At 33.4% G+C, this 26,396-nt stretch overlaps 2 protein-coding genes across 4 annotated transcripts in view; one reads left to right on the plus strand and one right to left on the minus strand.

Moving 5' to 3' along the window:
- Nucleotides 1-19,281, plus strand: part of LOC123700111 (flotillin-2) — a 214,564-nt gene extending 195,283 nt beyond the window's left edge. For 2 of the 3 annotated variants that reach the window (XM_045647238.1, XM_045647239.1), the window contains 7 exons: nt 5,045-5,277; nt 13,156-13,275; nt 14,422-14,529; nt 14,961-15,067; nt 15,777-15,960; nt 16,317-16,488; nt 18,632-19,281. In XM_045647238.1, the coding sequence (XP_045503194.1) occupies nt 5,045-5,277; nt 13,156-13,275; nt 14,422-14,529; nt 14,961-15,067; nt 15,777-15,960; nt 16,317-16,488; nt 18,632-18,684 (977 nt within the window). In that variant the 3' untranslated portion in view covers nt 18,685-19,281. Of the gene's footprint in view, nt 1-4,329; nt 4,629-5,044; nt 5,278-13,155; nt 13,276-14,421; nt 14,530-14,960; nt 15,068-15,776; nt 15,961-16,316; nt 16,489-18,631 lie in introns of those variants that run through there. The other variant, XM_045647240.1, reaches the window with a different exon arrangement.
- Nucleotides 19,282-19,809: 528 nt separating this feature from the next.
- On the minus strand, nt 19,810-26,396 carry LOC123700141 (L-asparaginase-like). The gene is made up of 9 exons (XM_045647273.1): nt 26,246-26,396; nt 25,493-25,615; nt 24,768-24,880; nt 23,763-23,888; nt 21,725-21,849; nt 21,192-21,418; nt 20,589-20,749; nt 20,323-20,436; nt 19,810-19,949 (listed from the first exon to the last, which is right to left on the minus strand). Exons 1-9 carry the CDS (start codon nt 26,313-26,315, stop codon nt 19,893-19,895), a joined length of 1,116 nt encoding a protein of 371 aa, XP_045503229.1. The 5' UTR covers nt 26,316-26,396; the 3' UTR covers nt 19,810-19,892.

Here is a 26,396-nt window from a genome sequence, read left to right on the forward strand (position 1 = left end):
TGATTTCAAAGGGAAAAATTGTTGAAAGTAGTTACGAAACTAAAATTACATGAACGCTTTTAATTTTAAACTCAAAGGCAAGTAATTTAGAAGAATAATTAATATGAAAATAGTTAATTCAAAATGTGCCGGGAAAAAAATTCTTATAAATAACTTAGCATTTTCCATTTATTTTATTTTAAAAACGGTTTTTTAATCTTTATACAATAATACTTTATATATAATAATTTAGTATAATAACTTAGTAGGTACTTATATTTACAAAAACATAAAAGTAAACACTAAAATTTTAAAAGGTTTTTTTGTAGATATGTCTCTTCAATATAAAGTAATTACCGTATGCGTATAATATATAGTATGCGCACTTATATCCAGACGAAATCGCATAATACTAACTAATATTATATCGAGGGATATTTCATACCATTTATGACCACAGCTATAAATGTATAGATGTTTAAGCCCTTTAGCTTGATTTCTCGAACACTTGTGAAGCAGAAATGGCTTGAATGTAGGCGGATACTAACCAATTATCACGGACGCACTTACCACTACACATTGTAAAACAATGTTGCTTCCCACTGTCTGTCTGTTCTCATTTATATACTTAGGTCTTTAAAACTACGCGACTGGTTTTGTAATATTGTTATGGATAGAGTATGTAACAGCATCCAAGCAAAACCGTAGTCGCTAGTAGTTTATATTATGTAGACTGGTAGCTGTTGCGATGTCTGAGCTTAATCCTAGAGGCCGTCGTTAGTTTTTATTGCTGTAACATTGCATTACATAAAAAAAATCGTATAAAACTGCATAGGTATGCATTTTAAGGCAGTGGAAAATAAAAACAAAATGTAGTTGCTATAAAATGATTGTAGGTACGTGATAAGATAACAATTTTCCTTTATCCAAGATATTATCGCCCTATCATACATCGTTATTAGTGCGGCCCTGTACTGTGCTACTTAAGAATTATCTTTTTAAGGAAGTCCCGAGGTCGAGTCAAGGACGCTAAATTACGATAAGGCTAATTGCAAACGAGTCACCGCTATATCCATCACTATCTTCACTATATAGTAGTAGTAGTAGTTGCTTCTGTTTATCCCTATGTAATTGTATGCTTAATTCTTTAAATCATAAAATAATCTAAACTACACAATGGATGTTGATGCGGTTCCTTTAATAGATAGAATGGAGCTCGATAGTTTTAGTGTATTATTTTTTTTAAGTTTTAGATAAAACGAGTGAAGCCGCGGAGCGGAGAGCTAGTATAGACGTATATTAATGGTCCTTTTGTATGAAGTAAATCTTGGGACATTGATAGATTGTTGGATAGGTCGTGAGATGAATTTGAAAACGTGGAAATGCAAGAATTTTAATATAAATTTTATACTTGCATTAGGGTATTAAGCTATAACGAGGGGCGCCGGGCGATGGAGCGGGGATTTAGTCCATCGTCCGGTGAGATGAGGCGGCGCGAGACGTGTTCCGCTCACGCCGCCCCATGAGGTCAGAGCTGGCGGGCTCATAGTTTGTGTTGGCCTGGAGTCGGGCGGCTGCTGATGGGGTCACGGACGAATTCTACTTATACCCGTGGCCCCGTCGTTGATGTGGCTTGACGGAACACAGTGGGGTTTTGGTCGGTAGGAATCCGACATAACCCACGGCCCTTTCCCCGGACGCCGTGGGTATCTATGCAAGATTTCCCCACTTAAAAAAAAAACAAAAAAAAAAAAAAAAAAAAAAAAAAGGGTATTAAGCTATTTTGATATTAGAGATTATGTATTATTATGTATAGGTTAAGCTGCATCAAAAGATAACAATTTACGTTATGGCCTTATCTTCACGGATGATTAAAGTTTACGATTATGCATTTAATTGATAAATGGCTTTTGGAAATTAAATTATTAGCTATTTTCTTATGTTACATTTAAAGTACATTTTTATTCGATGTAATTAACTGACTGAATTATTATGTCATTATATGCAATTGACATTAAAAAAATCTGGTTAAGTTTAGATATTATGGTGCTTAGATTACAAAATAAAAGACAGATGGAGCGTTGCCGAACTAAACCGAATGATTTATTGTCATTTTCAATAAAGCTATGTGTGCTGTCATTTCGCCGCGCGCTGCACTGTACGTACACGGTGCTTCTGGGTGCGTGTAATGTTACCGGATATTGAAAAATTTCCCAAATTTTTCCCCGACTACGGAAAAAAGAGGGTTATGTTTTTCGAGTTTATGTATGTATGTACTATGTATAATATTTCTTTGACACGCCCTGCAGTATAAACCGTTGGACCAATTTTGAGACGTGAGGTTTCATTGCAATCATCTGAATTATTATGTTAGTGGCGGTAGTGACGTAGGCTATATACATAAATTAGCAGTCAAGTTTTAATTTTTATTTTAATATAATTTCGGGTGTATGATTTTTTTTTGTAATATTGTAAAAATTCTTTTATTATATAAAGTCCTGCCTACTAAAGTTATATATGGACAAAATAATTATATTCAATTTTTAATTAAATAAATCACATAAAAAAAGTTTCAATATTAACTATAATAATTATATTATTTTTTATTTTTCAAAATATATGAATGCGAATAGCGGTACCTAGTTTTTAGTCGAGAATACGGGACATTTTATTTTCATCATGGAGTTCACATAAATTAAATCGCTAGCGAAAACGACTATGACGTTTTTAAGCTTTATAAAAGTAACAAAATAATGTATTATGCTTATTAAAATAATCTAATAATGATCATGAACCTTTAGTGCACTATACAAATAATCACATTCACGATCGAAAAATCCAACAGCATTACCCTGATGATATTTTAACCAATTTACCGTTTTACCAATAAAAATGGCAAATTCATTTTCAAAATACTGGCAACATACGTTGAAGTTTTTGTATTCCTTCATATCTGTAAAATTATTATTCGTATAAAGAAATAAATCAGCCAAATAATCTACAGAAAACCTGTGAAACGATGTTTCATCTTTTTTTTTGTTTTCGGGAACAAATTTTACAGCGTTTTATTATCACAAGACAGCATTTTTTTACTAAAATTGCAAACCCTTTTTGACGTATATGCGCTATAGCACTGGTGCAGCGACGTATTTGCTTTTGATTTCGTATTTTCTTTGACAAGGGCGACGGGCGGTTGTCATGCTCCATCTGTACTTTATTTTGTAATCTAAGTTATGGTGTATAAGTTTGTATGGAAATTGAAGCGCTTCTATCTATAGTCAAAACAGTCGATTTAATTATCACTACAAAAGGAAAATACTTCGCTTTGTATAAATGAATACACGTGTACGTTTTAATTCTTGTGGGCGTAACCTTTACTAATAGAGCAAAATCTTTTAAGTAACAATTTATTTAATTATATAATATTATGTAACAATCAGCGTGCCATGGGTGAGACCTACGTCCAACAGTGGACGAACACAGGTTGAAAGAGAGAGAGAGAGAGATGTAACAATCATATATCTATATTCTATACTAATTATAAAGCTGAAGAGTTTGTTTGTTTGTTTGAACGCGCTAATATATTATTATTACTAGCTAACCTTGTAAAGGTTATTTTGTCGTATAACTTATGGTTAGAAAAATAACTAACAACCCTTTCTAAGAACTATTGAATTTATATTCAACCACTATGAATTTTTATAAAATTTGTCTTACCATGGTGGTATTATAAAATATATAAACATACACACTATCGAACGATCCAATTAATATAATTTATCATAAGAAATAATATGCGTAATCATAGCACATATTGCGATTATCTTACCGCATTTTTATCATAAACATATTTATATCACTTGCTATGTAAATACGTGATAAATGTACCTAATCAGATTTTATGCAAATATGGATCTTAGTACATTGTATTAGGGATGTAGGAAGGACGGAGGGTTTTTATATGCGTGATGCGTACAAATGTGGTTTAGTTATGATTTCGCACTGATATCTGTTCGACTTGTGGATTCGTCCTTAGACGTGTACTAGACAACCGTAAATTGATATGTGTAAAATTGTTCATAGTTGTTGGTATTTTTGAAACATAAATACAGTTCGCAGTAGCTTATAAAAGGGACGTACATATTTAAAGGCTCATTACTAGTAGATAGTAACAGTTCATGTTTATATAAGTTGAAATTCTTACTTCGTATCTGCGTTAAAAGTTTTGTATTTATAATACAAAAAACAAAACAATAGATATAATAAAAAAAACATATAGGTAGTGAAAATCTGAAGAAAAGGACAATTCTGAAACGGGACACAAATAACAAAATAAATATCGCAAGTACCTATTTATCGTTTCCGCGTTTACCAACTTTGTATCTAGATCTGCTCTACAATAATAAATAAATTATCTTCATAACTCGTTATCGGAAAATTTTATATGATTGCAGTGTTTAGTTGTTTTCCATATTATCTCACTTAAAGCAATATTATAGTATCCACAAGTCTTCCAAAATGCGTGCATAAGTAACGTGTCTGTAACGGTGTGATATATGTTATCAAACATAACCAAATATGGATTTAATTCGATTCGCGTTGATACCCATCGGTCTCACTGTTGGACTCACATATTTGAATGTTAAGAAGTAAGTGTTTTGTGTTGTCTAGTGATATCTTAATTTTAAGATGATTTGTTTAATCATGTTTTGTGTAAGATTCTGAATTAATAAAAATGTATGATAGGGTATGTAGAGTTTTTATTTGCGAAGGGTTGACATCGTAAACCATTATAATATAATAAATTGTCAATTTAAAGTATGCTGTGCTTGCTGTGTTAATTAATACGCTCTTATTCTATTCTCGGTTTATATTTAATGTAAATAATCCTTGAAAATCCGCAGACCACTTCACCCTTTACGTATCATATATTTTCCATGCATAGACTTTATAAAACTGTATCAGTACCCTCTTATAGACCTGTAATTCGGAACCAAGTAGGTACTTCAACTTGGTACTTTGTATTTAAAAGTTACCTTAAATTAAACGGCAATGCTTGTTCCAGGAACGCTTACAGTAGAAGAGGTGTACAAAGACCGAGATCAGTTCGCGGGTCTTGTGCGCGAGGTTGCGGCGCCGGACGTCGGACGGATGGGCATCGAGATCCTCTCGTTCACGATCAAGGACGTATACGATGACGTGCAGTACCTAGCCAGCTTGGGGAAGGCGCAGACGGCGGCCGTGAAGCGAGATGCCGATGTGGGTGTGGCGCAGGCCAATAGAGACGCTGGTATACGGGTAAGTGGAGATGAAGAAGACTTTTAAAGTGATTTTTAGGAGTAGATGACAGGTTGAGGAAGACATAGGCGACGGCCGTGAAACGAGATGTTGATGAGGGTTTTGCGCAGACCAATAGGGACGCTGCACTATGTGTTTTTAGGCCCGAAAAAGTTTCAGTCTTGTTTTATTGGAAATATCTAAAGAGCTTCTCTTTTTAAATGCACGAGTAGAACACCCAGAGTTTTATTTCAAAAACACGATTTTTAAAAAAATATTTAAAATATTGGAATTTTCGCGGCCGACTGAGCTAAATAAATTCGTATAAAAAAAAATAGATACACTAGATAATTTATTATGTTGCTAATATATGTAGTGATTACAGGCGCAAATTATCCCTTTTTGAAATTTTCGACATTGTCGATAGAGGCGAAAGTATTGTAATTTTTAGTGATTTTCGTTTTTATTTTTTTATATTATATGCAGGCGTTAGTAGAATCTCTGTTTAGTACCAAAAGAAGCCTTGAACTGAGGTCTACATGTGACAAAAATACCACATTCTAACCACGAAGTTATTACGAGATATCGATTTTCAAAGAATTCAATGTCAGGGTTGTCCCTAATAAAAAAAAAGTCAAAGCTGTTTTTTAACAATTATATAAATCGTCTATCTATTACCAAGTTTTTGTTTATGGTTTAAGTCGTTAGTTATAGTCGATATTTTAATATTATTCAATAAATTATTTAAAAAAAAAAATTCAATAAATTATTTATAAAAAAAAAAATTAAACAATAAAGTCGACGTCTTAACAGCATTTTGCCGTAAATCCGGTAAATATCCCCTTTAACTTTTAATGCGACAGTAGAACCTATTATCAATTCTGGAGATATTGAAAAAATTGATTTTTAAGACAATTCAATAATATCAAATTAATACAAATTAATCTCCTTTTTTGTCAATATTTCGAGCATTGATCATAGTAATCTCATTAAAAGTCAAACGGAATTAACGGTAAAAATAGTGACTTTGAATTCTTTGAAAATCGATATCTCATAATAACTTCGTGGTTAGAATGTGGTATTTTTGTCACATGTAGACCTCAGTTAAAGACTTCTTTTGGTACTAAACAGAGCTTCTACTAACGCCTGCATATAATATAAAAAAATAAAAACGAAAATCAGTAAAAATTACAATACTTTCGCCTCTATCGACAATATCGAAAATTTCAAAAAGGGATAATTTGCGCCTGTAATCACTACATATATTAGCAACATAATAAATTATCTAGTGTGTCTATTTTTTTTATACGAATTTATTTATCTCAGTCGGCCGCGAAAATTCCAATTTTTTTAATATTTTATTAAAAATCGTTGAATAATATTAAAATATCGACTATAACTATAACGACTTAAACCATAAACAAAAACTTGGTAAAAGATAGACGATTTATATAATTGTTAAAAAACAGCTTTGACTTTTTTTTATTAGGGACAACCCTGACATTGAATTCTTTGAAAATCGATATCTCGTAATAACTTCGTGGTTAGAATGTGGTATTTTTGTCACATGTAGACCTCAGTTCAAGGCTTCTTTTGGTACTAAACAGAGATTCTACTAACGCCTGCATATAATATAAAAAAATAAAAACGAAAATCAGTAAAAATTACAATACTTTCGCCTCTATCGACAATATCGAAAATTTCAAAAAGGGATAATTTGCGCCTGTAATCACTACATATATTAGCAACATAATAAATTATCTAGTGTATCTATTTTTTTTATACGAATTTATTTAGCTCAGTCGGACGCGAAAATTCCAATATTTTAAATATTTTTTTAAAAATCGTGTTTTTGAAATAAAACTCTGGGTGTTCTACTCGTGCATTTAAAAAGAGAAGCTCCTTAGATATTTCCAATAAAACAAGACTGAAACTTTTTCGGGCCTAAAAACACATAGTGCGCTGGTATACATACGGGTAAGTTTCGTACTCTCTGAAGATGTTTAGGGGGTAATGAACATGCAACATGTCGCCAGACCTTGGGAAAGGAGCAGATTGCTGATCTTTAATCAGCAGTTTATTAACATAGTTATCCTAAAAATTTTTAGTCCAGTTTGATCAAGAGTACATATTTTCGTACCTTATGTGGTCTTCTATACATACATACCTTGTTAATTTGCAACGACGCTGTGAGGACTGTATAATGACGTATGCCAAATTTATAATAAGCAAAGCCTTTAGAATGAAGTACACACTACAATACGACACACTTATCCTACTAACGAGCTTAATTAAAAATGTTTGAGCTACATAAGGGCATCTCTCAACAACACTCTGGCGTCACAAATTCTACACTGTTTCAAGGTATAATCTAAAAAAACCGGTATTTTTGGTCTGTCAACTTTTGGTCAGTCTGGCAACATATCCCAAAGGAATAGGCATTGATTTGTGCCCAGTTCTATTTATAGACACAAGGAATATAGCTCTTGTTAAATTCTCTTTTAATAAGCGAAAAGTTTGTATGGATATTACTTTAAAAGATGATTTTTAAACACAACCGCTAATGAACAGACGTGGCAGAAATTTGGTATGCCGGATACATCATGGTCCAAAATAAATTCCATTAATTTCAGATTACATTTGAAATATAGATAAAGATAATCAATATCAGTTCTAATTTCGTCCCTAATTCAAAGCATCGTATTAAGTGCTGCTTCCTTAAGAGCTTTAATGTAATATAATGCATACGTTAATAATAATATTATCAAAGAAAACTATGAAGTAAGGAAGCCTTTAAGAAAGTTCTTCTTTATACCCATATGTCATGTAAATGAAGCTGATAAAACAGGTCTTATGCGATTTTCGAAGACACGTTCTTATATTCCTTTGGAATTTTAATAACCCTATCGTTTGCAGTTTTCTTTGAAGGAGAAAATATGAAAGAACATTTATCTTACAAACAACCTGGACACATATGTCGTATAGGTATAGGTAGTTAGCATAGTAGTTATAAGTATAGGTTCGTTCGTTAGTTGTAGATCAAAATTGAGGCAAATTCTTTCGTAGTTTATTTATTGGATAATCTTACTCCTACTTGTTCTTAGTCTTCTTTTTGGACTGCAGTAAATAATTCACAATATCTTATATATAATTAGATATTTTTATGGTTTAAAAAATAATATAATATACCGGCTGAATTGATAACCCCCTCCTTTTTTTGAAGTCGGTTAAAAAAATATTTTTCTCAACTTAAGGATTAATGATTGTCAGTCTTAAGAACTATAATATAGGTAGCAATCTATTCCATATTTTGAAATACCAAAACGCAATGTTTATGAAAACCTAAATTGTGCTCAAATGCGGAAATACAATGATACGTTTGATCAGAGTACTACGGAATGTACTACTATAATTATAGTAAGTACCTACTTATAACAGACGGCGTTGTTTTGAAACAGTGACTCATCTTAATCTCACATATGTGGCAGATACTTATATATAAATTAACATAAAATAACTTTTTGGTTGGTACTCATTTGACTAATTCCGGAAAATATTTCAGATTTCATTGTTCAAATGAAAAATAATAATTTCCAATATTACCTATGTTTTACGAATATATGTTACTGGTAATTTGTATAATCCAGGTATTATATATACAATATCTAGGCGAAGTATAGAATACCTGGGGCGTTCAGGCGATGTATGAAATATTATGATTAATATTTTACATTACATACTTCAAGTACCTAAATTATAAATAACCGGATGAGTCTTCTGCCAAGGTATTGTATAGAATACCTGATTATATAGATTTCCGATAACATATACACAAAACTTAATATTTTAAATATTGCTAATTAACATTATATTTGTAAAGGACAAAGTGTAGTTCAAGGTCAATATAATTAACCGCTCTTGTATTGGCCCCTGCTCCAATTAGGGACAAACAATGTAGTAGTTGCGCTCTATGTGATTTTGATAGCTATCCTAACTAATATAATTAGGCTATACTAGTTGTTTGCCTCGGATTTGCTTGGGATGAAGGCATATAAAATGTATGTGTTCATCCAGATTTACACTTCCATTTTTAATATGTGAATTTGTTATAATTAATTGAAACGTACTTTTTAATTAACAAAATTTTATCAAAACTGATTGTGATAATTTATAATGATACGTTTGTATTTATCACATAGGTACGTTTTTTGTTAATACTTATTCAAAAAAATATAGGACAATTCTTTATAAGTACCTAAGTATTAAACTGACAATATAGACTACTAGCTTTCCACCCGCGGCATCGCCCGCGCAGTCAAAGAAAAACCCGCATAGTTCCCGTTCCCGTGAGATTTCCGGAATAAAACCTATCCTATGTCCTTTCTCGGGTATCAAAATATCTCTATAGGTACCAAATTTTATGCAAATTTGTTCAGTAGTTAGGGCTGGGGGGTTGAGGCGTGATTGAGTAACAGACAGACAGACAGACAGAGTTACTTTCGCATTTATAATATTAGCACAGAATACATAATAGTAGCTAAACGCTACAGAACGGACACTCTCCGCCTCCCGCCAAAATTAAACACTTACCTCACCCCGCACGATCAGACATGTTATGGTACCCATTTCCCCGCAAGGACGATACCAACGACGTCTTAGACGAAACGCAACGAAGATTGACAACATTAATCAAATTGACATAAAGTAATTTTATTATTTTGGATTTGTGATTATCGTTTTTCGTAGAAAATGGTTAAATATTGTGCTGTTTACGGATGTATTTCATCAGAAAAACGCGAATTTTTTTTTACGCTAGTCTTCTTCTTCTCTTAATTAATGGCTCCACCCAATAAAAAGGGACTTCGCCAATGTTTTACGCTAGTCACAAATGTGCCAACCATAAAGCGTTAACACACACATTTGCAGTCTCTACAGTGTGACTGTCAAAACAATCATTTTGTATGGAGTGTCCGGGGTGTGATATTAGTATGGATATCTAACCTTTGACATGTTTTATGTAATTAAATTAAACTCATGTAATATAATGTTAACGAAAACGCGAGTGCTAGCTTATCACGTATCACGTTTGGAAGCTCTCTAACTTGAAATCCTATTACTGTACCGAATATCGATACTAATAATAAACCTTCACAACAAAATATTGGATTATCCACTGAGTTGGTTGACCTACATTGCTTCTCAAAGAAATGTGGGTGACATTTGTTGTTCGCAGGAGTGACTAAAGCAAAAACCCGCTACATTATTCATCATAAAACACGAAAAATTAAGTTTATTTTGATAACTTATAAACTTGTTATAACTGTCACTTTAGAGTTTTGAGACTGGTATAAGTGTTCTCAAAAACTTTGAAATTAAAGTTTGCCGAAATTCGAAGTAACTGATTACAAATAACATTTTTATATTTCTTGGGCGTAAATATTGACTTCAATTTTCACATAGAGTAACCTTAACTTTTTTATATGGATGATACCTACTCAGAAGTCTATGAAATAAACTTTCTGTTTCATAATGTAAATTATTATCCTATTAGTATCTAGTAGAACTAGAGTATTAGAAATAATGTTGTTGGTGTTAAAGACAATAAAAATACACCAACAATATTATCATTCAACCCCTTCATGACTGTTCTTTTTTGGATATACTGTATCTAAATATTCCACACTTTAGTCTACTAAATTCTATAATTGATTCTCGAGAAGTTGTAACAGAACAAAGACATTAAATTTAGGTCAATATCGATGACAAATATGTAGGTATACGTCACCTACAGAATTGGGCAATCTGCTATAATGGGCCTTTGGAAGCGCCTCCGTATTTCCCTGTGATAATTTATGATTGCTCAGTGTTTGCAAATGACTCGGGGTTTTCACTTTTGTAATTTATACTTATATTAGAGGATAATACTAAAGGGGATGAATTTGTATTTTTTAAATGTTTGTAACGAATAAACTCGGAAATTATTTAATCAGCGGAAAGACATTATGGATATATTATTTATTTGTGTTTTTCCTGTTTGACCCGGGCAGGGCCGGAAATAGCGGTCAGCAGACGGTAGTTAAATTTCCTAAGTAAATAATCCAGACGTAACATACTTTCTCATGTACCTATGCGAAGGTAACAAGATAACCTACAATATTTTGTGGCTAGGGGAATCAAACATAAGTTCAATAAAGTCCACTACTTTTCCCTGAGGACGTAGTGTCCGGATTGAGTTAATAGATTTACTCCGTATTCGATTTGACCACAAATATATGTTTTAAATTATATACGACAGAGCTGATCCCTCAGCGAATAAGCTGTATAGCAAACAAAAGAATAAAGCTGGTTAACCATCAACTTATTAAAGTTAACTTATTAAAGATATTAAAGTTAACTTATTAAAGACTAGCTGCTCTGCGCGGTTTCACCCCCGTGGCTCCACTCCTGTAAGTCGCAGGGTGATGATATAGCCTATAGGTAGCCTTCCTCGATAAATGAGCTATCTAACACCGAAAGAATTTTTCAAATCGGACCAGTAGTTCCCGAGATTAGCGCGTTCAAACAAACAAACAAACTCTTCAGCTTTATAATATTAGTATAGATTATTATAACTATAATTATAAACTTTTTGTGGTTATGATCGGGTAAATAGATAACGGAATAAAAAATTATGAATTATGAATAAACCTAAAAATATGAAAAATTGCTCTAGAAAAGTTCTCCTCATTAAACAAGAGCATTATTTACAAATGGATGCAATTTATTCAGACACAAACATTTGCAAACTCTGATAAATGGCGTCTAATTTATCCTGTACAAATCTGCATGTCACAGACAGCTCGGAAAGTTTTGTGATAGACTGGTGATAAACGATGACAGTCAATCTGCATTCGACTCACTTTTTGACTCCTATGTGGTCTAATATGAGTATCATGTCGTTTAGATTCCTTTGTAATTGTAAATTTATTATATAGTAACACGATTTTATTGGTTTACTAGCTTACTGCCCGCGGCTTCGCCCGCTTTGTCTAAAACCTAATAAATTATATTTAATCTTCGTCTTGAATCACCCTATCTATTAAAAAAAACCGCATCAAAATCCGTTTCGTAGTTTTAAAGATTTAAGCATACAAAGGGACATAGGGACAGAGAAAGCGACTTTGTTTTATACTATGTAGTGATATAGTGAAGTCTAACCGACTCCTTTAGACTCGATTTTGACCAACTAAACGGACAGATTCAATTCAAACTTCTTATACTAATGAAGGATCGACAATACAAAAATAATTTCATGAGGATATAATAAGCAATTTCATTTAATTTAATTTTAAGTTTATCTTATTGAAACGTGTGTATTATTTTACTATACTTATTATACACTATAACATGAGAAAAATATTTCAGAATCGGTCTTAATTTTCCGAGTAAAAAATACATATACAGTGCCTAAAGACCCTGATGAGGATAAAAAAATGCTACTAAAAGGTTTATGAGGTTACGATGCGAAACAGATAAGTATAAAATATGAGTAGATCGTTTTAAGATCTAATACTATCGCAAGTATTGTTTGATTACAAGCTGTTCCTAAACTTGTATTTTAAGAGGGAAAAAGGAAAAAAGTTTGGTAAACTTTCAGGGTTACATTTCCCCGATTCCTATGCTTACACATAAATATAGGTATACTAGATAATTAGTATGAATTGTTTTATATACCGTTTAATGAAATAAATGTTGCGCAGCCTGAAACTCGTATTATTGAATAAGTGTAATGGAGTATAGTGTTCCGTAAGCAGATGGTATCTTCCACTTTTGTTATAAGTGTTTCCGTAACATTTTCTATTGTCATAATCCAGTATATAATATATAGGGCTTATAATAAAATATTTTTTATTGTTATAGGAAGCTGAATGTGAAAAGAACTCGATGGACGTGAAATACGCGATGGACACGAGGATTGAAGACAACGCGCGGATGTTCAAGCTGCAGAAGGCACATTTCGACCAAGAAGTCAATACTGCTGTAAGTACACACTCATAGCATATATGTTGGATATATAGTATATTATAGTTATACTTACCAAAGACTCTTTTTTCAAATAAATCGTGAAAATAGTATGAAATGCGGAATTTTTAATGGTTTTGGGTGTTTCATTTCAAGTTCGTATTTTATTATTTACTAGTGGTCCGCCCCGGCTTCGCCCGTGGTACATATTTCGCAATAAAAGGTAGCCTATGTCCTTTCTCGGGTATCAAAGTATCTCCATACCAAATTTCATGCAAATTGGTTTAGTAGTTTAGGCGTGATTGAGTAACAGACAGACATACAGACAGAGTTACTTTCGCATTTATAATATTATTATGGATTATGGATTATAGGTGTGTATAATTATAAGAGAAATGCACAATATTTTTCTGATCACGATTGGGTATTTGTTTTATCTCATTATCAAAGTTTACGCAAACTGAACCCTGATACTATATAGGTTTTCGATATCAATTTTAAAATCCGCAATAACGTATGAACTATGAATGGGTTCAAAAATGAACTATCGCATGAAATCGTGTATTTTTCACACATCATGACGTCGAATATGTAAGCTGATAAGATTTACAGGCATTGCAGTAAAACGAAATGTCATTTTGAATGTGGGGCGTCAAGGCGAGATATTGTATAATAATTGTCTTATTACTGATAATAAGACTATTATTATAGTATATCTCGCCTTGATAAAGATAGTGATAATATTCGTTTTACATAATTTAAATGCATTGTTCGACAGTTTTTGAGATTAAACTTATGTAATCTTAATTTTAATTTATTATTTAACATTTCTGAGATAATTAGGGAGTTATAATTCTCAAGAAAGGAATACAATTTTAAAGAAAAACTTAATGAAAAATTGTAATGTTATACACATACACTGTACATAATATAGCGAACCATAGAAAAATTAGCATTTGAAAAGGAATTATTCCTTTATAATACAATTTTAAATCCAATTTTCATAGAAATTAAGTTATTTTTGCCAAAATTAATTTGACTCACGAGGTTATGAGTACAATGATTTAAAAATAAATTTCAAATTTTCAGAAACAAACTAAGACAAAAAAAAATTCAAGGTCATACTTATTGTCTCTACAATAACGAGATATGTATTGTTTCCAGAAAGCCGAAGCTGCGCTAGCCTATGAGTTGCAAGCCGCGAAAATTAAACAGAAAATACGAAACGAAGAAATACAGATCGAGGTTGTGGAGCGTAGGAAACAGATTGAGGTATTAAAAACTGCATCTTTTATTTTGTTTGTTGCTTGAAACTCTTTGTTACTCTGGGCAGATTTCAGTGATTTTTTAACTAGCTTTCGACTGGCATAAATTCCCGTGAGATTTCCGGGATGAAACCTTTCCAAATATATGTCCCCTATTATAGGTCACAAACTATCAGTGTAGTATAGTTCTTAATTGTTTTATGTCTAAATCGGTTCAGTAGCTTAGGTGAAGGAGAAACAGAGGGACATACAAATATTTTGACAGATTTCCAGTAAAATATTTTAGTTAAGAAAATTCGAAATTGGGGCTGGATTTTTTGTTCTTAAAATTGCAACTTACATATACCTAATTTTTGTAAATCTCTTTGCAAAATTAGCCTTTTAATAATCACAAACTATTTAAACAGTTTGTAGTGATAACACTATATTGCATTACAGGTAGAACAACAGGAGATTATGCGTCGTGAGGAAGAACTGAAATCAACGGTTCGTCTGCCTGCTGAGGCTGAGGCCTACCGTCTGCAAGCTATTGCTGAGGGCAAACGGTAAGAAGTTAGCTTAAAAATAGACTGATTGATAATATTTAATATTGACTTATATTGGTACATAAAAATTAGAAAAATAAAACAGATACACATACGCATCTAAACATGTACACATCTAAATTTATGCATTTAAAACTTATAAGATGGCTAAGGCTTTTTCGTACACATAACGTACATTACATTTCCAGAACTTAAACAGTGAGTAGATTACATCTAAATTATTGGGTATTGTAGAGACGAGGCAACTGCGTATTTACTTCAGCGAATTTTTTTTTTGGTGAATATAGAATACTTAGACTAGTATTCAAATTTCAGCACAGCTTTTTAAGCACACAAGCTACGATAAACTTTCAAGAGTAACATAGAAAACACAGAAAAAATTGGCATTATAGGGACAAAGAGCTGGCTTTATTAGCAGCTCACACAAAATATAATAATTCTATTGGTGTGAATTTAGTAGTACACAGTAAAATTTCCTTCTAGTACGCAAACAGTGGAAGCGGCCAAAGCAGACGCGGGAGAATCAAAGTGCTCGGTCTGGCCAAGACATATTTTCTAAATCTTGTTCTCCATATATTTGTCCTTAAAAGACAAAGCATAAATAACACTACTAGTATTACAAGTGTTTATGGGCGGTGGTGACCACTTAACAATCTGCCCCTTTGCTTGCTCTGACATAAAAAAATATGACAGTAAAATTTCCTTCCAGTACACAAACGGTAGAAGCAGCCAAAGCAGACGCGGAGAGGATCAAAGTGCTCGGTCTGGCCGAAGCCGCGGCTATCGGCGATGTGGGCAAGGCGGACGCGGAGCGCATGCTCGCTAAGGCGAAGGTGTACAAGCAGTATGGGGAGGCAGCTATCATGGCACTGGTGTTGGAGGCTTTGCCTAAGGTAAGGTTTTGAGTGATTTTTGATATGTCTGTTTTCTGTAATTGTATTCTGTGCTCATTTCTATAGGATTGTAAGAAGATGTATGAGAAATGTAAGATGTAGGATTGTTAGAAGATGATGAAGAGGATGACAACTCTTTTTACTTTTAATTTCCGAATGTATTATTCGATATTCGAAAACAATCCGCATGGGAAATTTTATTTTTCGACCACAATGAAGTAGTATACCAATTTCTGAAATACAATCCTAACCTTATTTCTGTGATAAAAGATATACGTCGCAAATCACGCCGAAGTACCAAAGCTTTCTAAACTTTAATCTTTTACCTACGTCTAATACTTTCCAAATGTTTCCAGATCGCAGCAGAAGTATCCGCGCCCCTAGCCAAAACGGACGAGATAGTGCTAGTGGGGGATAACGGTGCGACGGGCGAAGTGGCCCGGCTGGCCGGCGGCATCCCGCCCGCCGTGCGCTCGCTCACCGGCCTCGACCTCAACCAGGTGCTGCAGCGCCTGCACCCGCGCACAGGTGAGCTCTCACTGAGCAGCTGGTCACATAGCACACGGTATATATAGTGCGCTCGCTCACCGGCCTCGACCTCAACCAGGTGCTGCAGCGCCTGCACCCGCGCACAGGTGAGCTCTCACTGAGCAGCTGGTCACATAGCACACGGTATATATAGTGCGCTCGCTCACCGGCCTCGACCTCAACCAGGTGCTGCAGCGCCTGCACCCGCGCACAGGTGAGCTCTCACTGAGCAGCTGGTCACATAGCACACGGTATATATAGTGCGCTCGCTCACCGGCCTCGACCTCAACCAGGTGCTGCAGCGCCTGCACCCGCGCACAGGTGAGCTCTCACTGAGCAGCTGGTCACATAGCACACGGTATATATAGTGCGCTCGCTCACCGGCCTCGACCTCAACCAGGTGCTGCAGCGCCTGCACCCGCGCACAGGTGAGCTCTCACTGAGCAGCTGGTCACATAGCACACGGTATATATAGTGCGCTCGCTCACCGGCCTCGACCTCAACCAGGTGCTGCAGCGCCTGCACCCGCGCACAGGTGAGCTCTCACTGAGCAGCTGGTCACATAGCACACGGTATATATAGTGCGCTCGCTCACCGGCCTCGACCTCAACCAGGTGCTGCAGCGCCTGCACCCGCGCACAGGTGAGCTCTCACTGAGCAGCTGGTCACATAGCACACGGTATATATAGTGCGCTCGCTCACCGGCCTCGACCTCAACCAGGTGCTGCAGCGCCTGCACCCGCGCACAGGTGAGCTCTCACTGAGCAGCTGGTCACATAGCACACGGTATATATAGTGCGCTCGCTCACCGGCCTCGACCTCAACCAGGTGCTGCAGCGCCTGCACCCGCGCACAGGTGAGCTCTCACTGAGCAGCTGGTCACATAGCACACGGTATATATAGTGCGCTCGCTCACCGGCCTCGACCTCAACCAGGTGCTGCAGCGCCTGCACCCGCGCACAGGTGAGCTCTCACTGAGCAGCTGGTCACATAGCACACGGTATATATAGTGCGCTCGCTCACCGGCCTCGACCTCAACCAGGTGCTGCAGCGCCTGCACCCGCGCACAGGTGAGCTCTCACTGAGCAGCTGGTCACATAGCACACGGTATATACATATAGTGCGCTCGCTCACCGGCCTGGACCTCAACCAGGTGCTGCAGCGCCTGCACCCGCGCACAGGTGAGCCCTAAACAGGTAACTGCTACAAAACAGGCGACCACGGGGGTATTAAGCTCTTACCAAACAGGTTACCGCTCCAAAATAGTTCATCGATCAGGTGGCGGACACTACGACGGTAGCTCCCCGTAGCAATTTTGAACGCGACTGGGCTAAATGGCAATCATGGTATGGAACAAGGATGAGGTAACATGATGAGAGAACATTCCATGCAAATAGTTGACAAATTTCATATCATACGCAAAAATCACACCGCGAAGGTGTGATTTTGTGACCGCCTCCTTGGTACAATGGTTGACGCGTGAGCGTAGAACCGATGGGTCCTGGGTTCGATTCCCGGTAGAGACGAAGAAAAAAAATGGCTCGGTCTGGCAGGACACAGAAGGCTGATCACCTACTTGTCCCTAAAGAAAATCGATCAGAGAATCAGATGTATAATGCATCTGCCCCTTACCCCACTAGGGGACATTGAATCAGGTAGCAGTAGGATGGTGGAAGATCGCTTACCAACAGGTAACCCACGTATTTTTTTGGTGGGAAAATCTTGCCATGCCCCCCAGGGAAGGAGTTTTGTCGGATTCTTACCGACTAAAACCTCACTGTGTTCCGACGAGCCGCTTAAATGATGGGACCACATGTATTGGTTGGAATTCTTCCGCAAACCAGTTCCTTTGATACATGAACAAAATAATCAGCACCCCAACACAAGTGCTGCACGTGACGTGGCATTTTTGGTAAGATGAAGAAGAGGAAAGCAGGCGAAGGCACATCTAGCACTCCTTAAAATTCGACAGCTATAAAATTTATGCTGTAAATAAACACCGCTCAGATGTATGTGTAAGTTGCGTACGGTTTGAAGTCTTTTTGTACAAATCCTATATTATTTTTATTTTCAGTAAAATAAGCTCTAAGATTAGTTAGTTATCAGTTTATCGCGGGTACTCAGACATACCTTTTTGTTACAGAAGAGTCTCCACTCTCTGCTGCCAGTAAGAAGAAAGAAGTGACAGCTTGCTAAATTATTAATTTTAATAATTTATTACACTCGAATGTAATGCAATGCACAATATTGTTTATTATTTTATGTTTACGATGTGTTTATTTTATTTTATTCAGAGGTATATTCGAGTACAAAATACTCCAGCACAATATAATTAATATATTTTTTAATTGTAACACGTATCCACCGATATTTTATTTAGTGACTATAAATAGGTTTGACCAAAGTTTAACTTTGCAGTATTTGATTGCCCCATTCGTTCAGAAATATAAGGTTTTCATAGAAAATCCAATGCTTACGTCTCGGAGACTTGATATTTTGGCATAATATTTTATTTTTATTTAATAAAGTAAGACATGCGTTACCACACTAAGAAGTATTTTTATACGAACAAAGTATAGATAGAGTGTACCACTAAGATTATATCTCATTTTTCTATTTATATTTGTCGGAATTTCTAGATGTAGTCACGTAAATGTAGATTTTGTACTTGTATCAAATGGTGTTCTACGCAAAACACTGCCTTTTAGGTGTAACTCGTAACATTAGTTACGGAATTCGATTTCAAAATTGTGTTCAATATAACGTGGTTGGGGATAACACATTTTTCAAAAATTATAAAAAGAATCTCAAATATTGTTCAGGCGTTAATAATAAAATGTGTATTTTCTTTTTTTTTCGGTTTTTATGATCCACTATTTTAGTCAATAGGTGTCTTTTATATAGGTACCATTTTTCCTGCTCAATATATCTTTTTCATTAGGTTTTTGAATTTAATTACATAAGTATTCTGATTTTTTTAACTTTTAATTAATGAGATTCATAATTCATTAAAGTTTTGTTCTAATTTCGTGTTATTTCTTTACCACGTTATATTTGTAAATCACTTGTCGACATGATTGTATTTTGATGTTGTGTGATTTTTAATATTAATGAATAATTATTCATTATTTAATTAGTTTCGTGTGTAAATTCGTGACTTTTATATTTATCTTGTGTATTGAAATGTATAATTTGAAATAAATTGAGTGTCAATTTATTTTGTTGTTTTATTTTAATACCTTACCCGTTGCCTTATAAATTCTTATGCACTAGGTAATCTTAGAAGATATGAAAAGGTTACTTCAGAAATAAATTTCTACATTAATTCTAAATATTTTATTATTATAAAATCTTTTATTAAATTTACAATATCAATATTAATTTATATTATTAATAAATACATTTTATTTAAGTCCCAAATGAGGATTGTGTAACTCGCCTCGTATGTTCGTCTTCATAAGCTGTAATTACAAAAAATATATATATGCATTACCTTTGCATTACATACAAGTTACTATAATAATGAATTAAATATAAGCTAATAATACATATTTTTATTTTTATAATAAACTAGCTTACCGCCCGCGGCTTCGCCCGCTTTGTCTAAGTTCGTTGAGTAGTTTTAATGATTTAAGCATACAAAGGGACAAAGGGACCGAGAAAGTGACTTTATTTTATACTATGTAGTGAAAAGGCATACACACACAAATGCTCACACACACACACACACACACCGACGCACTCACTATTATATACACAAATAATATACAATAAAGTACTTGCCTATTATTCAAAATTATTAAAAAAAAAATTTTAATACTTTATTCAACTAACCTCGATTTTTTCTGCATAAGAAAGTTCTGTCTTACTAAGAACATAAGAAAGTTTAGCTTGCGCTGCCTCTGACGTCATGTCATAGGCGGGTACTACGCCGCACTCAATTAGTAACTGAAAATCATTAAAAATTGTATGTAAACTATTGTTAAACAATAATTTAACTAAATTAATGTCTCTCTCTAAAGAAGTTATTTAAGAAGAAACTATTGCAGATTTTTAGTAAATACATTATACAATAGAGGTATACACATTAGGTAACTTACCAGACCAGTTTCATACAGCGGTTTTCCATGCACCATACCATTAACACACTGCGTCACATTTACTACGAGGACGTTGTTCTTCACCGCTCTCTCTATTTCTGCATAGATCTCTTTGCGTTTTATCGGAATGTTTCCATTACCGTATGTTTCCAGAACAATACCTATAAATAGGGGTTTAATTTAAAATTGTGATATCAATTCCTTATAAACATAATAGAAAAAAGCTGCTAAATTATATTATATTAGCATACTTAGATACTTAAATAGATATTATAAAAGCATAATATATTAAGTAGAGAAAAACAAAGATCTTTGCACGTTCTTAATTTCTAGAAGGTAGTCTTTGTTGAGTTGTGATATAGTTCATTTTCCTATTATAGCGATCAAATTATTCGCAATAAGAACTTTTGTACCATATCATATACTTCTGTGACAACTAAAGTTATAGCAATTTAATTAATGAAAAATTGTAAACTTAAATCTTAGAATTTACTGGCAATAAAAGTAATATCAGATCATTACATGCAGAGGCAACTACGTAATCCTAAATTTCTTGTTTAAATTGACTTAACCAACCGAATTCAAAATACATAAAATATTTACCTTCCATGCCTTCAAAAACAGCTCTTATAATAGCCGGTGTTATAGTAGGTGTGACTTTCAACAAATAAATCTTAGTGCACAACTTGTCATGCAGTATACATTCATTTGGCACAGATTGGTGTATCAGCATCTTAGGATCGATATCTATTGTTGTTTTAGCTTCTAGTAATGGCGGGAAATTGGGAGAGTCGAAAGCGTAGATCCGTGTGTTTGATACCTTTTTTACTCTGAAAAAAAATAGGTTATTAAAATACTAGTAAATAAGAAACTGTACCTACCATTAAAAACGGCGTTGCAAAACATAACTATCTAAAAATAAACATTGAAAAAAGTTTTCTCTTAAAAAAAGGCAATATACTTAATGTTACCTTCGGTTTTTGCTCAAGTGAAGTTATTTTAAAACATATCATTAGGAAGTATTTGCTAATAAAATGCTTATCAAATATTTATGAAAAAAAAAATTAAACAATAGAGCTTAAGTGACAGTGAACATTTTTTCTTTTCATTAAATAGTTAAATTTAAATATTCACACCTCGTTCCTCTGAAGAGCTTACAACCAAAGAATACAGTTATTTCTGGTATATACTGTGTGGCTGCGATCAGGAGTGCGCATAAGATGTTGTTGTTACCGTCACTACGGGGTTGGAAAATTGGAACCTGAAATTATAAGAAAAAAGGAATAAAAATAATTCCACCTGCTACAAAGTATTGAAAAAATCTACTGCACCACTGTTTCGACACGTTTATGATTATAACCGTGGTTTCAATGTATTTACTATTATGTTATTAAATTAATAATTAATCGATTGCTTAAATAATTCACTCAAGTTACTGGTGTGTATTTTAATTATTACTATGATTATTACACAAATCACGTCTTCTATTGTTATGCTTAGCGTATAATACTGTACCTAGGTACCATACAGTAAACTCAAAGATAACTATTCATACTAATTTACATAATGGTGACCTTTAAATTCTAAATATTAGATTAAAAGAGTAGGTAGGTAGATTCTACGTTTCGAAAGTCCTATACTTAAAGACAGGTCGTTTGGATTTTCTTAAATACAATTTCATATCTCACAAAAACAATTTGTATTTTAAATCCTTTATCTATAGCAAATTTCCGAGTCTACAAATTACTATTAAAGTCAATATCGTTATTATGCAGCAATATTTAAGGGGCCGTTCAAAAAATACGTCACAAAAAAATTAACTTTTTTTGACCCCCTGGTTGTCACGCTGTGTCACACATTCTGTGACCTTCCTGGAAATATTTCGTCACAAAAACTAAGACGCCTCCCCCTAAACATGATAAATTTTGATTGATAATACACAAATTAATTAATCAAGTTACAATTTATTGTAATAAATATATGTATATTTATTAATACGAAATAAATGACGGTATCGTTACAAAATTGAAAAAAAAAGTCGAGAGTCACGCTGCCGTAGACCCCCTGTCCCCACTTGTCACATCTTGTCACACTCGCGAATACCCCTCCCCCCTTGTATGCGAACGTATTTTATGAACGGCCCCTAATAGCTAGTATGACAACGTATGTAAATAATTTATTTAAAATAAATATGGTAGACGTCAGACGGATGATGAAATAATCAATACAAATGTGTCAACCATATTAATCTTATCGATTAGGATAACAAACAGTACATTGTAATTATAACATTTAAATATGTCAGTAATGATCTATTATCTAATTTAAAAATAGATTTCGTTTTTTCGATGAACACTGATGAATTACATTAATTAATTATCATCTCTGCCTGTGTGTAATATATTATGTAGTTTAGCTTTAATTAAACAATAATTTTTACTTCTTCTTTGTATCTAATGAAGAAATTTTAGTGACACCTAGGTACTTGATCTATATGAGTACTAGAGCATATAGAGGAAATAGTTCTTTCTAAGTAATTGTTACACTTGATACGTTAAATTGTATTTTTCCATTTATGCCATATATAGTGTAAACAATTGTTGGCTATCCTTTGTAAATAAATAAATAAATAAATATTTTTTTAAAGTAGTGGAAAGTACTTAACGTAAACATTCATGAATAGTAGAATAAAATACAATCTCATAATATTTTTATATATGTGGCGGTGCTGCCTTGTTTTATAAGTGCTGTGCCGTTCGCACGGGAACGGAATGTGGGAGAAGCTTCTCTCAGTTAGCATTTAAGTTATCGTTATTATTTTCGAAGTGAAACTTCTTTATCGGGGTAGGAAAAAAATTTAGTGTAACATTTTTTCGTTACGCGTGACATTTTTCCGTTTCTACGCACCATCTTTTTCTTATCCCTACCACTCGTGATTCGACGTATTTATGTAAAGTTGCATGTAGTAAATTATTTTTTTGAAAAAATAAGGTCATAAAGAAGTTTCACTTCTTACGTGTGTACACTAGTACCTACACGCACACATTTTTTTTCTATAGGTGCTATAAGAAATGATAAATTTTTTAAATTAAACTGTTTTAAAAGTAAATTTGTTTGTTTTTTGGGCCTCCAAACATGTAACATAATTAAAATATAATATATAAATTCCCAAACCTGAGCTCCAGTAAGGACTACAGTCTTGCCGACTGTTTCCAGCATAAAGGACAATATGGACGCTCCATACGCCATCGTGTCCGTGCCATGAAGTACCACGAAGCCATCATAGTCGTGGTAATATTTCTGGAAACAAGAAAATTAATTAAATATAATAGATATATAGTAGATAATTATGTCTGGGTATGAATAAAATGATAAATTCTTTAATGATTCTAATCGATAGATAATTTTAAGATTTCCACCATTATTATCTACAAATAAACAATACCTACGTATTTTCTCTAAAAAAAACATTGTTTTTACATTTAAGTCGTACCTATTATGATTTATTTGAAAGATAGAAAAATAATATAAGTAATTAGCATGATATATAATAGGTAGATACGAGTAATAAGCCTAAGCATACATACACCTCTTCCGAAAGTTATCTATAATCGCATGAATGAATTATCATGATAAGTTTATTATTTTATTAATATGTATTATCATAACTCTATTAGAGGAGAATATTAGAATATTATCGTTTTTTATAGCATTTATCGAATAAATATTATATTTTATGAAGCTTAAAAAAGATAAACGCAACAAAACTTAAAGACATGGTAAATGACGTAAAATAAGCAGAATTCATATTTTGGAAACTTGGATGTCTTAGTCCAATTTTAGATAAAACAATTTATATAAGTTCCGCCCGCGGCTTCGCCCGCGCAGTCGAAGAAAAACCCGCATAGTTCCCGTTCCCGTGTAATTTCCGGGATTGCGTCATTTCCCCGGGATAAAAAGTAGCTTATGTCCTATCTCGGGTATCAAATTATCTCCATACCAAATTTCATGTTAATTGGTTCAGTAGTTTAGGCGTGATTGAGTAACAGACAGACAGACAGAGTTACTTTCGCATTTATAACATTAAGTATGGATTATGTGAAAATAATTTTTATTTTGTGTAAAATATTATTAAAACTAATGTGATATGCCTACGTATAGAGACAATAAATATACTACCTTAATATCCCTCGCTATTTTGAGCCAATCGTCTGTCATAAAATCTGACGAATCTTTCAGTTCATCATATTCTAGGATCTTGTAAAGCACTTTTATGTCTGTGTCTTTGCCATCTAAGGTAAAAAATGTAGATTATTATTTATTAATAATGTTAATCAATTGGAAACAGGAATCTAGAAAAAATAATCAAAGCAGGAATTTCTTGATTGTAAGTTAGAACTAATTACGATAAATCATCAAGAAGCGTAAAGCTATCGTAAACAATTTCTAGAATTTATACAAAATATTATTTAAAAAAGATTTAATTACAAAACGAACTGTATTTACTGTTTTGTTTTATAAAATATACCAACAAATAAGTATTACTAATAAATTAAGCAAGATAAAAAAATTACAATAAAAAATATTTAGATGTAAGTAGGTGAGTATTTTCTACGAGATATGAGAGTGTGAACACTGTTATCTGTATTTGTTTATCCTAATTCCTTATTCCGTTCTAAGATGAAAATGTAAAAGTTATTGTAATAATAATTGTGTAGGTATCTTGCAAAATTATTGTTCTTATAGAGATCTCTTACTACATATAAACATACAATCAAAATTTTTTGACGTTATTTTTTTGTGACTTATTTTTATATCCTTTCCAACAGGAATAAATTATAAATACCTAATGAAAGTCTGAAAATAAGTTTAATATGTAAAAAAATCCCAATATTTCTAATTACCTGGTAGAACAAGGTATTCCTGTCTGTCTGTCTTAGCCAGACGCTTTTCCCAATATTCATTGTCATGTAGTTGTGACAGTTTTCTGATGACTCGGTGCTCAATATTCTTTTGTGGTACCAACACTGAAACCAAAGATGTTATACATAGATACAATACTATATTTGTAGGTAACTAAAACCGATAAGGTATATCAAATATTTATTTAATAACTTTTTGTACCTCCTATAGCAATTATAGACTTAAAGTTTAAGTCTTAAACAAAACAGTTAATAAGCTAATATAATAGGTATCTAGTAAAAAGGTGACCTTAATGCCCATAAGCGGTTTAAGGTAAAGGATAAAAATATATAAAACAAAAATGTTACGCTTTTTTTGTACAGTAGCCTGTATACACAGCTTCACACACGTGGACCTTGTTACTTGGCCGTTCTAAATTCTTATTCTTAAATTGAATTTTTTGAAATAATTTTTATTCAAAATCATTTTTATTTCGTTTCATTCAATAGTTTTTGCCTATAAAAGTAAGAAACATCCGTGCAATCATACATTTTTGTACCTAATTAATTTTTGGAAGATATCTGTTGCTACCATGTTGCTACTAAATATTGTTTAGTCTAGTAATTTTATCTCTAAACACAATAAAATATAACATTGCAAGTGTTATATACCTACCTAACATTTAAAATTATCTCTATACAAATCAGAAAATCAAATATATATTATATAAATAATATTATATTAACACTATTTACCTCCTTTCTCATTTTTCAACATTCCAAAGGTACCACCAGTGTATATAACCAAAATTCTTTTTTCAACCATTTTTATTTATAATTATTTTTACTGTCACAAAACACGCACTCAGTCGCACAGCTCAATACAATATGTTGTAGGTAATTAAAT

Source organism: Colias croceus, chromosome 19 (genome assembly GCF_905220415.1).
Source record: "Colias croceus chromosome 19, ilColCroc2.1".
Taxonomy (NCBI): Eukaryota; Metazoa; Arthropoda; class Insecta; order Lepidoptera; family Pieridae; genus Colias; species Colias croceus.

Coding starts and splice junctions, on each gene's coding strand:
- LOC123700141 (XM_045647273.1), bottom strand. CDS start 26,315: ATGGTTGAAAAAAGAATTTTGGTTATATACACTGGTGGTACCTTTGGA. Junction 23,889..24,767: donor AAATAGCGAGGGATATTAAG/GTAGTATATTTA, acceptor TCTTGTTTCCAG/AAATATTACCACGACTATGA. Junction 19,950..20,322: donor CTTATGCAGAAAAAATCGAG/GTTAGTTGAATA, acceptor TTGTAATTACAG/CTTATGAAGACGAACATACG.